The sequence below is a fragment of the Amblyomma maculatum genome, chromosome 2 (genome assembly GCF_055883805.1).
Source record: "Amblyomma maculatum isolate TAMU_Amacu chromosome 2, ASM5588380v1, whole genome shotgun sequence".
NCBI lineage: Eukaryota > Metazoa > Arthropoda > Arachnida > Ixodida > Ixodidae > Amblyomma > Amblyomma maculatum.
In genome coordinates, this window is record NC_139345.1 from 13,786,177 (window position 1) to 13,799,315 (window position 13,139).

The 13,139-nt window shown below is 41.8% G+C and overlaps 1 protein-coding gene across 3 annotated transcripts in view; it reads left to right on the top strand.

Annotated features, from left to right (window-relative positions):
- Positions 1 to 12,437, top strand: part of LOC146197984 (DNA polymerase kappa-like) — a 27,347-nt gene extending 14,910 nt beyond the window's left edge. For all 3 annotated transcript variants that reach the window (XM_084593286.1, XM_084593287.1, XM_084593289.1), the window contains exons 10-12: positions 1,749 to 1,968; positions 6,506 to 6,841; positions 12,218 to 12,437. In XM_084593286.1, coding sequence (XP_084449412.1) covers positions 1,749 to 1,968; positions 6,506 to 6,841; positions 12,218 to 12,332 — 671 coding nt within the window. In that variant the 3' untranslated portion in view covers positions 12,333 to 12,437. The remainder of the gene's footprint in view (positions 1 to 1,748; positions 1,969 to 6,505; positions 6,842 to 12,217) is intronic.
- The last annotated feature ends 702 nt before the right edge of the window (positions 12,438 to 13,139 follow it).

A 13,139-nucleotide genomic window follows, 5' to 3' on the forward strand; every position in this document is an offset into this window, starting at 1 on the left:
TATTATTATTTACCAGTTTACTACCTGTCTCTCTGAGTGATGAAGAAGTCAATGTGAACAATCCTACAATGTCTACAACTACAACTTCTGGTCTTGCCAGGAACAGCACGTTAAAGACTTCTAGAGAAGCTCAGTCTCCTAGCTGCACTATTTCTAGTTACCAAGAACAGATATTTATGCCTACATCTGAGTGACACTTCTGGATAACCTATTGGCATACTACACTCTGATTTTACACTGGAATGACATTTGGCAGTGGACTTCATTTGGATAGATTTTCAGCCAGAATGAATGGTAACTGCAAGTCATGGCAGTACTGAGTGAAAAAATGAATAGTAACAACAGTGGTTGGGGCTCCAACACCATCTGCTGAGTTGCAAACAAAACTCCCACCACAGATGCAGTGGTTGCTGTGGTGAAAAGAGTTCAGCTCCCAGTGTCAGATGACAGCACTGTTTTTCTCTCTCTCTCTTTTTCCCAGCATCAGTGTAGACATTAGGCGTTTTGAAATCACTCTGGCCAGTATGGGGGCTTATTCCATGCTGATGGATATTAATAAACTCTGCTAAGTGCCACTTTACAGCACCCTAGGTGATTCAAAATTAATCTACCACCTTTCACTGTAACATACCACGCCACACAGCAATGCGCAGCATGGCATGCCTGATGGCCTGAGTGATGCTACAACACGTAAAATTCCATTAGTCAGCCAATCAGTAATGTATCAGTTAATAAGAGTCCCGAGATTTATCACAATTTTGATAGAGCTCCTACTGCTTTGGATTAGTTTATGAGCTCCAGAGGCGCATACAAACATTCAGAATTTTTAATATGAATTGAATGTGTTCGGTACACGTAAAATTCCATTAGTCAGCTATCAGTAATTTATCAGTTAATAAGAGTCCCAAGATCTATCACAATTTTGATAGAGCTCCTAATACTTTGGATTAGTTTGAGCTCAAGAGGCGCATACAGGCATTCGGAATTTTTAATACGAATTGAATGTGTTTGGTATTCAATTCGTATTTAAACACTGATATTCGGAATTTTCGAAAATTTCCGAATAATACATTGGACGTTTCAAATCCACCGCAATTTCATAGCACTGTGTGCTTCACCGTAATTCTCGACCAGTGAAGCATCCTCAAAACGCGACGAGCCGTTCTGTGAAGAGGAACCTTCTCTTTCTGAAGGGTGCCTTCCAGACAGTGTGTAAAAAGCAAATCATTTGATTAAGCCAGGAAAAAATGTTCTCACTTTGGTTTCATCAAAAATGCAGGCAGTTATCATGCAGATGTTCATCAGATAAATTACTGGGATGCAAACGGCCATCAGCAGTTTTTTTCAGGCCCATTCTTATTCCGAGCTTTCAGTTTATTCAGACATTTGTTCTGATCCTTTGCAGGCCAAGTTAACGAAAGTTAACTGTGTTCAGCAGCAGTATGACAGCTCCGCCCAGATTCAAGCAGGCCCTTCCTGTACAACATTTATGCAACATTTATACTGAAATGTTCAGTAGGATATACACTTCTGTGCTAGCCTAGTTTAATTTTGTTTGAAAATATCATGAAAATTCCGAAATAAACAACACGAACAAAGATTGCTATTTTTGAATTTCCTTTTCTTTTTCACATATAAGATATTCAGGATTTGAAGGCATCTTTTTATATATTTATATTTGATTCAAAAATTTCAATATTCGTAAACCCTTTTTTTATGACGTCATGGATCCACTTGGTGTTTTTCAGGAGTACGGCTGTCTGGCTTTGATGAAAGCACATCCATTTCATCATCCCAACCAACTTTATCGGCATTTTTGTCATCGAAGAAGGCAGCCCAGTGCCCCGTCTGTCAGAAGACATTGGAAAACAGCTCCCCAGATTTTGTGAATGCGCACGTGGATGCGTGCTTGGATGAGCAGAGACAAAATAAGCAGCAGCAGCAGGATTCTCCAGAGTGTGCTCAATTGTGAGTGAACATTGCATTTTTCTGCTTACAAACATCAACCACTGACATTTCTTTTATTCACAATATTTTCTGTTTCTGTATTGTCTGGAATTTTGAATGAGATAAGGAGTATTGTGACTTTCCAGCTGCTGACTTCTAAGCACTGTGGCAGCTATTTTATGTTGAACCTATTTGGAATTGGGGATTAAATTAAAAGCAAATATTGTGGCATTTGCATCTCCAATATTAGCAAGAAAAAATAATTTCGCAGAATATTTTCGGCACATTATTTTCACTGGTTTGCCTAAAATGTTAAAAAATAGTCTTATCCTGGCATTCCTTTCAGGTCAAAAGCATTTAGTGCTTCACTTCTAAAACACATTCAAACTTTTTTTATACAGCTGAAGCCACTGCAATCGTGCCTTACCCATGCCCAGTCAGGCCTACAGTTGCCATTTAGTCTTGGCACATATAAGTCAAGTCAACCCCCTGGTCCGCAGCCCTTGGTGGCCAACGAAGGGTCCACTCCCTCCACGTGAAGGCACCGTGGATTATGCACAGCTCAAAGCAAAAAGAAAAAAAAAAAACAGTGTAACAATGCAGTTGTAAAGCCAGCAGTTGGAGGCAGATGAAAATCAGAGATGATAAAATGGTGCTCTATCTTGCCTTCCATGCTTGCTTGCTGATGGCTAAGTGACGACAAACTGAACTATCAGCAGTTCTGTAATTTCGGATTCGGAAGTTACCGAATGTTTTCTCGCTGTCTAATGCCCATCAGGGAAAGCAGCCACCAGTGTGAGCGAGCAAAGTAAATGGAGTGCTAATGGAATTTTCATAATGAAAGCAATTGACACACAGATTAACTTTCTTATTCTTTCTACACATGGAGTTCCATACTTCCAGATGGGGACGGCCTATCGGCATGAGGCGCGCACTACAGTAGACTCACATTAAGCGGAATCTCAAAGAATCGGGAAGATATGTTCCATTTATTAGGAATTTATTTACAGAAAGAATAGGTTCAGCATTGGCAGTTCATTGTGCAGGATAAAGCCAATTGCAAGTTCTTTGTGACATTTTTCTAACAATCTGGTCACTTCAAAATGAGGTTCATTTTTTTCTGCCGGTCCGCCAACCCCACATGCCATCAGTTGCAATTTGCGTCGCGAACTCCAGTACTGTCATCGAGCACTCCTTAACCGATTTGATACTTTTTTTTATGGCATAGATTTGATACTTTTTTTTTCTTAGAGAATAATTGGCAATCCCGAAAGTATCTTACCTTGTTGCCAACAAAATTTTAGTCCAGAAACCACCTTGGAAGCAGCTTTTGGCGAAAGAGCTTGGAATTGGTAGTTGTCCTAACAGTTGCGCTCTTGCAAAAAGTGCAAACTGAGAAAAATGAGTTCAAAGATTTCAGAGCATGGTATTCAAATTTTAGGGCCCAAATTAATAAGTCAATGCGGCCTGTTACTTACTGTAACAGGCCGCAAAGAAGATGAAGATGCACTAAGGAAGAAGAAAGAGGAAGTGGTGCACGCGCAGAGCCAGAGAGGACTGGCTGCTGACGCGAGGCCCCTGACATCCCATACGTCCCGTTTTTCACGAAAGCCTTCCGTGTAACAACTTGGTGGAGGTGCGGAGTATCTATCCCCGTACCTCTCACACGTTGGGCCATTCTTTTTAATATGACACCGCTCTGTTGTGATTGCTTCGAGTTGCCTTTCTTTTTTTTTCCAGGTAACAGCTATCCTACGCCCTTGTCTGAGCTCGTGAAATGCTTTCCTTGGTTGCTTGCTGGGTATGCCGCTTCGTCTAGGCTCCATATTCTATCTCTAGCTTATCGAGCACTTTGGTTGGCCAGGCTCCCAATGGTACAAAAACAGTGTTCACAGGTTATGTGCTGCGTTTTGGTCAATCCAAGCTTCTATTTTGGTTTACCAGTCAACCCGCTATCGCCACGGCCAACAACTTGCCTTTTCTTTCAGTTTTTTTTTTTTAGCTGTCTTCTGTACTCTCGACAGCAGGTCCTTTTTGGCTATGGAGCACAAAAAGAAGTATTCTAACTTAGGAATTTACTCTGCATTCAGTTTTTGCCCGTTATGCTGCTGCCTCTTGAAATCAGCATCATAGGCTCTTTCGCTGTGAGTGCACCCCACCCCACAAAGCTGCGCAGATGACATACAAACTTGATGACAATTTTCTTTAATACATGTACAGTTCAAAACAACGAAAACAAAAAAAGCTTTTTTACTGTTGTTTATTTTTGTGAAAATTACAATTTTAGCACCGCCTCCCCCTTAACTGATTTCTGTTTAACGAGATTCTACTATACTTCAAACCTTACAAGTGGGTCAGCTCTGCTTGTTAGCTTGGGCTATTACTGCCAGGTTATTGTTGTGTTCAAATTTATGTGCAATGGTTTTTAATTCCTGTACTGGCCTTGTACAAGAGGTTTCATATCAGTCTTACTTTTGGAACTCTTCTTTAATCATCTACTTTATGCGAGAAATTTATGTAGTAATGAAAGAGAATCTGATTCTTGTTCTTGCCTGTAGGTCAGCCTGTGCGTTAAAGGCCCCGTTCACCGCAAATCTGACGTCGGCAGCCTTCCACCGGCATTGACATTGTACGCGAAAAATCACGAGCATGGTGCTGGCAGGCAGTAGCTGGCAGCTGACATGGCTGAGCACTAACTGGACTGGACGTAGGGTTGCCTGTAATTATGTTTGACATGAGCTGCCTACTCGGGCCTCTTGTTTAACATTGGAGGGGGTACCAGAATCAGCCTGCCAGGACTCTTGCATTCACGTTAACCCCTAGGCCACAAAGACACATTCATACTGCTTAGTTTAAGCCGGGCCTCATATGTTGGCTGGTAGCCTATGCTATCGCATCATACCTTTAAAGCTGCGCTTAAATGTCCCCCATAATTTTTGGGAAAGGGGTTTCAACTTATATGCGGTTATAGCTAATTGACAAATCGAACCACCTAGGCTGCCTTTGCCCACTGGTAGCTCCCTCTGATAGTCCCAAAAAATCATCTACAGAGAACTTTTTTCAGCTGGTCCTTGGCCTTACCCACAGCTCCTTGTCATAGCACCAGTTGATTGACTGCAGTGTTTTATTAAGGCAAACTTGGCGTTAGCTGGCCAGATAAAAGGGAAACAACTTTTGCCTAACTATGACTTTTGCCAGTAACTTGAAAATAACTCTTGTCAATGCAGATCAAAGGAAATTGGGGATTTGTGAACTGGTGTGCGTGTCATATGTTCCAGTGCCTCCTGTAACCTCTGGCGCAGGCTTGAGAGATCCCTAGCTGTTGCTGTGCATCTCTTTACAAGAAAATATGGCAAAAATTTGCAACAACAACACTGAAAAACGAGTTGTGATATAACAACATATCAAGCCAGCAACAGCAGTTCACCGTGTGTGGTATTTATGTTGTGTTCAATAAACTTGGAAGGAGAATAATGCAATTGCAATTTCTGTAATTGTTCAGTCACTTTACAGATTCTGTAATTGACCACTGAAATCAGCTATGTTCAAGATGAAGTGATTTTAAATGCAATCAATTACTTATTTTTGTGGCATTTACAAAACTGGTTAGACGTCACTTTGTCCCATATAGATGGATACATCTGTCCACATGGATGGATAAATAAGCAGGTAATCGACTATGCATGACCGGGTCTGTTTCGATACCAGTTACAAAAGACTCTGGATGACACCACCATTTCACTTTACCCCACCTGTCGCTGAAATTTACATTACCACAATGGTAACCATCAGGTCAAAGTATAAGCATAAGAGAAGTGTGTTGTCTGAAATAATTATTTGCTCACAATATTCCTTTCTAAATTATAAACAAACATCCTCCACAAGGCACCTTTATCAGTAATTTTCATTGTTGGCAGTTCTTTGGCTGGTATTCAGCCATTTCTTGAGAAATTGCTAATTATTTCCTGTTCGAGTTTATGCACCAACTTTGTTAATGGAACGTCAATAAACTCTTCCTCCATATTTGTTTGGACTTTATTACAATTTTTTTGCCTCTCACAAACCATTAAAGTTGCCCAGAGACCAGTCATTAGAAAGCATCTAACTTAATTCTGTCTGCCTAGCATAAGGTTCTGTCCAACATATCAAGAATATAAGATCTACTGCTGAAAAGCAAAGTGACGTTATGTTAGCGGTAGTCCAGTCAGCTTTCTATGTTCTCTGGTCTCGTTTCCTGGCTTTTCAACCCACAGAAAGCAGCGTGCAATATGGCCAGAATAATTACTACTTTGAGGGCAACTCTCAGGAAAGTTGAATGTCTGTCTTGTGAATGCTGGTATCTTTCAGAGAACTAATGTGTTCACATCATTATGGTCTTTCAAGTTCAGTACCTGCCGTATCAGGTAGCTGCTTTACTCCTGGCCGTTTCTGCCAGCAAGGATTGATAATTAAAAGCAGCAATAAGCAAAAGTCTCCATTACTCACAGGATCTTTAATTTGCAACAGTCATGCCCTAAGGTTCTTTTCTTTCTGTTCTTGTTTTCTTTCTCTGCTGCAGTGAGCTGAACTGCACTGGAAGTGTGGACACTTCAGGAACTTTTGATGAGTTGCTGCTGCACTCAAGCCCTGAGGCATCACGTCATGCCTCTGAGGATGAAGGTACCAAGCACAGTGCAGCAGTGAATAGCAGTGTTCCAGCTGGATCTTTCAAGGAACAGGCAGCTGGTTCTGAGGAAGAGCCGACCTCAGTTGGGTGCCCCGTGTGCGGCCACGTCATTCGTGAGACAGACTGGTCTCGAGTGAACGAGCACATCGACACCTGCCTTAATAAGCCAATGATTCGTGAAATGCTGTCGTCACAGGAATTTACATGCAGCCCTGTGTCCGAGAAGAGGTCTGTATTTTTGCCATGTTGCGAATGAGTGTTTATGATTCTAAGGCCAGTGCATCTGGTAACAAAATGTTCTCGGCTTGCTGAGCATGCTTTAGCTGACATTGGTCTCGCAGCACAGCAAAGACAGGAGGTGAACACTTGTAGGATTAAAGGTGGTGCATTATTTTTCCTGTAGTCTATCATTCAGGTGCCTACCAGTTTCTCCAACATGTTACTTAGCATAGGAAAGAGGTATCTGGTACATGACACTTTCAAAGTCTTCTATAAATGTGCCACTATGTTTCTTTGTGTAGTAGGTCGCCTTTTGTGACATCTGCAATATTTTTTCTGCACCTCAAGTGGTGCCCCAAAAAAACCACTTTAGCACCCGCTGGCTGCATTTTCTTGTTAAGTTATGTTGTTAGGTGATTATGGGAGCGCCCGTGAAAGTATGGTACAATGCTAACGTTTTCTGTCTTATACAACACCCCTTGATTGACCTCCACCTTTTCCTGGCATGCCTTTTTTTAGAACAAATTGTGCGACTGACACAGGAACATGGAAAGAGTACCTAGCTTTCTCTAACCGCTTGCGCTGCTGAAAAATATTTTCAAGCATTCATGTATGAGGTGCGAGCAGGATTTATTGATAGCATTAAGAAATGTAAAGCAAGCAGTACATCATTTTGCAATTTTTGAGTTAGCTGAAGAAAAGGCAACAATGATTCTTCTTCATAATTTTCACTATATATATGTGTGTTTCTTAGAAATCTGGACCGAAAAGGCAAAGATAGTAGCGCGTGTCTTTTTCCTCCCTGTACAAGTGTTTGGCACTGTTTTTCCTAGAATCATGAACCAATATGCCCAAGCATCTACCTGTTCTGTACACACAGTCTGCATTGACATTTCATTATCCATGACACTTTTTGCTTTTTCCTCTGAGATATGTCTCAAATGGTTCATCTGAAACACTGAAAATACAAGATTATTCCTGCAGGACTTATCTTTTAGATCATTCCAACATGACTTGAATGCCTAGGTCTGTCTTATCCTCTCGGTGGTTTCTTTCACAAAGGCAACACTATTCTGACACCTCAAGCTTATTTTCAGCAGAATTATATCTGCCAGAAATGTGAATGATTTTTGTTTTTAATTGTTCCTGATTGCTTGACAGGGTTCAGATTGAGAGCCTGGCCTTCTTCAGTCTTGAATGATTGTCCTTTGAGATCACAAAGCATCGCAAATTCGCGTTGTCATCACATTAAGTTGGTGCATCATTTTGTGTGGCCCCTGGGTACTTTTGCCATGTTTACGATCAAGATTCAATTCCACGTCTCCCGATAAACAGTACTGTTAACACAGCAAAAGCATTTGTAGACGTGGTCGAGAATAAACTGTGGGCCTAAGACGATCATTCTAACATTTAGAAGAGACAAGACTAACCTGCAACAGCTGCAGACCTAAAGAATTTATTAAGTGCTTTGCAACTTTTACCTCATGCCACTGAAGTCATGAAAACGGTTCCAGGCATTTCAGCAGGAGCCCCGCCGCGGTGGTGCAGTGGTCAGACGCCAGACTACTGTGCCGGAGTTCTTGGGTTAAATCCCTACCGCAGCGCTTGCGTTTCGATGGAGGCAAAACGAAAAGGCGTTCGTGTGCTGTGCGATGTCAGTGCACATTAAAGATCCCCAGGGGGTCGAAATTACTCCATAGCCCTGCACTTAGGCTTCCCTTTCTCTCTTTGCACTTTCACTCCCACCTTCCTTCCTTCCCTTACAGTGTGGTTCAGGTGTCTATAGCGCCTTTCCCTTCCTGTGAACTAACTATTGTTATTAATATTTCAGCAGAGCCGTGTAGCTGCTGTCGATGTCGATGCAGCAGATTATTTAGGGAGAGCTGTGAGGACTTGAGTCAGCCTTTTTACATGTTCTTGCCAATGGTGTAGCCGCTCATAGGAAGGTGAAGAGACCGAAGTGCGTTGGCGACCGCAGGCTGCCATCTGGCCGTTGCTGCTTATCTATTTTCACCCGTGACAATATGCAGTTAATTTTGTTTGTTCAGGTATGAGGTTTCACTTTCGCCTTAAGTACCATTGATTTTTTTCTTTAAGCTGAAAAGCATACCTTGTTTATGTGTGTTTTCAATTTGAGGTCATTTTATACAATGATTCCTGGCTACTTAAAGTGATTTACATGGCTTATGGGCTTACCATCTATACGATGATAGAGAGATCCCCGGCCCGTCGGACCCTTCGCTGTGGGGCATGGAGCACCCCTCTAGCATACTTGGTACTTGGGTGGCTTGGAAGTCCCAGCTGCAGGCTGAGGACCTAGCCAAGCAAACCAATGCAACTGGCCGGGCTGCCATGGACCTAAGGAACACAAATGTTTCAGTGCAGTAGGGTCATGATGCTGATGATAAATATTTAGATCTCTTGGATTCTCATTCCACATAATATACCATCAAGACCAGCCAATTTTAATGTGATAGAGTTACAGGTCCCACTCTTCAGAAAATCTGGTGTCGGCATTTTTGGCGTTGGCATTGTGAACGAAAAATTATGGGCAGGTGGTAGCAGGTGGCTGGCATGGCTGGACACTGATTGATTGTATGGCTGTGTGATATCAGATGACAATGTGTAATGGATGATTTGGCAGGCACTGCGAACTCTTGCTCCTCAATTCAGATGGGAGGGTGAGTGGAATCGAACTCCCCCAGGACTCTTGCATTCTAATTCAGATATGCTACTCCTAGGGCACGCAGGCACGTTTGTTGTACAGTTTGGTTAAGTGGGGCCTTATATCGCTGCTGGGTTATCTTGAACATAATTTTTTAGCTTACAAGTATATATTTAGTAGTATTTGTAAGATAACAGAAACAACAATTAAGGGATTAGTAATAAAGTGAGGGGCAAAGGTCATGTACGTGAACAAAGGTTAAGAAGCGAAGCCACTCATGAGAGAAATACTTTTGCATAATACCCTTAAAAGCAAATTTTAAGTGTTCCCTTAATTTTTTTTTTTTTTTTTTTTTTTTTTACATCTGTGTTAAGAGTAGTGAAAATAATTGACCACTTTGAAAACAATTTCTAGCATAGACGTCCCCTCGGTGTGCCTTATGTCAAAGTCAGTGGAGAGTGGCTGTGGCGGGGAAAACACAGAATGAAGATATGCCTTAACAGTTCCTGTACAGTCGTTAATAAACACTGCCACCAACATGAACATACTTTGAAAACAATTTCTAGCATAGATGTCCCCTCAGTGTGCCTTATGTCAAAGTCAGTGGAGAGTGGCCGCGGTGGGGACAACACAGAATGAAAATATGCCTTAACAGTTCTCATACAGCCGGTAATAAACACTGCCACCAACATGGACATGTTGTAGCCTTCTGTGCAACAGGGCACGGTGACATGAAAATTTCTGTAGTGACTCTCATAAATTTTGGTAACACCTGTGAGTAAAGTTGGTTCTTTTTTTTCTCTCTCTATCTTTATTGCAAATGCAATACTACAACAGCCAAAGTGAAACCTTGGGTGGCCTCAGCCTGCCGTGACATTTGAATTCACGTTACCCCTATGCCAGGGGCAGGAGCTGCCAACTCGGGTCTCTCCTTTTATATGGGAGGGTGATATCAGAATCAGCCTGCCAGAACCGTTTGCATTCTCGTTACCCCCACTACACGCAGGCACGTCCATGTGGCTTGGTTGAAGTGTGACTTTACATGTGGGCTGGTAGCTTACACTCTCGCGTTATACCCTTGAAAGATGAGCTTTGGTGTCCCCAATAATGTAGCACCTTATACTGATAGGGCGTGATAGGGGAATAGTGTAGCAGACAAAAGAAGCTTCCGCCGTTTCTTTCACAATTCAACTAGGGTTAACCAGAGACGCTGCAGATGAAGTTATGTGATGTTAGGAAGATAGTGAGAGACCGGAAAGCGTGGCGTGACATGGTCCATAGGGTCACGAAGAGTCAGACACGACTGAACTGAACTGATATGTAAGAGTTTAGGAAGGATGCAAAGTCTCCATTCTGTTCCATTGTTTGTTCTTTTTTTCTGCATCTTAATTTTTGTTTAAGCTGCAATTATTTTTGTACTTTTTACTGTTTTGATTCAGTTTGGCATATTTTGGTTTGTTAGCTCAGTAGCAGTTAGTCTTCTTTGAAAGATTTCTAGAAAGTAGTAGTTGTGCACAAGAATTCTTTTACTTTCTTGCTTTGATGTGACCATTCCATTTGTGTGTTCACAGATTCAGTCTGCAAGTCTTTATTCCGAAGTTGTTTTGTAAATTTGGTTGTTTCAACATGTTCATTTAAAGGGACAGCACACAGCATCTTAAGCGTCCGATTTTTTTCCAGTGCATTGGAAAGCTTGCTGTCTCAAGTGATCAGTTCTGTTACAGTTTTGTCGGAAACACTATAGAAAACTTTACGACAAATTTTTTTACCAAAGCATGCACTCGTTTTTATGTAGTCTGTTGCTGGAAGCGGTGGAGTTGCACCCGCAATGATGATTGCACGTCGACAAAGGCGGTGTACCAGAAACTGATATCAATATCACCCTCCAGACAGTAATTAGACATTTTTAGTACAAAGTAGTGTTCACTTTAGTTTTTACACCTGTTCAGCACAGGAATGCGCGCCTTATTGACGGAAGGTATAGTGGGCCATGGTCAGCTCCTTATCCAAGAAATTCAAAACCTGTAGTGCCTGTAGTGCCATCTAGTGACAAATACTAAAAGCACATCATAGGCAATGCAAAAGAAGGGCGATTTGTGCTGACGGGCAGACTGTAGAGAGTGCAAAATATAATGAAATAATGAAGCAAAATGAGCACTCTTAAAACAATTGAAAACACTGCACTTACGAAAACCAGTGACATTTTTCCGAGATGTTTGGTTTGGTTTGTGGGGTTTAACATCCCAAAGCGACTTAGGCTATGAGAGACGCCGTAGTGGAGGACTCCGGAAATTTGACCACCTAAGGTTCTTTAACGTGCACTGACATTGCACAGCACATGGGCTCTTTGCTTTTCGCCTCTATCGAAAAGCGGCCACAGCAGCAGGCTGGGATTCAATCCCGCATCCTTGGGAATGGTAGTCGAGTGCCGTAACCACTGCGCCACCGCGGCTAGGGTTTACCAAGATGTGGGCTACTACAGGGATAATTAGGGTTCCACCGCAACAGGCCACTTTAGTAGTTTTATGCAATTTTCATTTTCAAAATAAAATTTTAAATCCTCATACATATTTTAGTCAGCGTTTTGTTCATTTAAGATAAAGTATGGACAGATTTTGATTTAGTGGTAAAATTTGTTCACTGACAAAACGAGATGCATTATATTTCCTGAAAATTAATTTGTGTTGCTAAACATTCATTCTTTTTTGTTTGTTTTTCAGGATGGCTGAAACACCAAAAAGTCGGCGATCACAGAAGCGACTAAAAAGCAGTCAGCAGCCACGGCAGCAGAATTCTATTACAAACTACCTCTCGCCTTCCAGCTCAAAAGCATGAAGTGAACCTCAGCCCTTCATTTCGTTTAATGTAAATAATGCATAAGTGCACATATCTTTTAAAATAATTTGTATAGCAATAATATATGCATGATATTCCTTCTTAGTTTAGCCTATGATGTTTCTTTGTGTCATTTGTCTAGCAGAAGCAGGATCTTAAGCAACTTCAGTAACAATGTTAGAAGTTCCATTATAACAGTTCTGTTCGTCATGGAATTGCAAATTAACTAATTTAGCTGTCATGTTTTGTGTGAAATTACACATAATCTTTGCAACCTTTGTGCCGCCAAGGTGTGCACGAAGTATTTACGTGCACTTCTGTGTGCGTGTGTGGAGGGGGTGGTCTTTAATTTCCTTTTGCCAGTGCATGAGTCTCTATGTACATGTACCATGTACTGCTACTAAAAAATCGTACTCTGAATTTTCCAAAGATGTAGAGAAACAATGTTTTGCTGCACATCTTTTCTTAACACGTTCACTGCGTAGCCCCTTATCATAGTTTTGATCTCTGTGCGTTATGGCCCACCGGTGGGTCACCCGACGCTTTCCGCGGGTGCGGCGTAACACACCGGTGGGGCACACTTATGAGGCTGTTTTTTCCGCCTGCTGAAAGATGGCTGTACTGGCATTTTCAGTCGCAGTTTGCGCGGGCTACTTAAATCATGTATGCTAGCGCAGAAAATCATCAGGTGGTTCACTTGGCTCGTGCATTTCCAGGAAGTTGCTTCCTCTGGGGCCGCATTTTATAAGAATCTATTGCCCCTTTTCCACTCTGTTTCGCGTGACGCAATTAAGCCTGACAGACGAT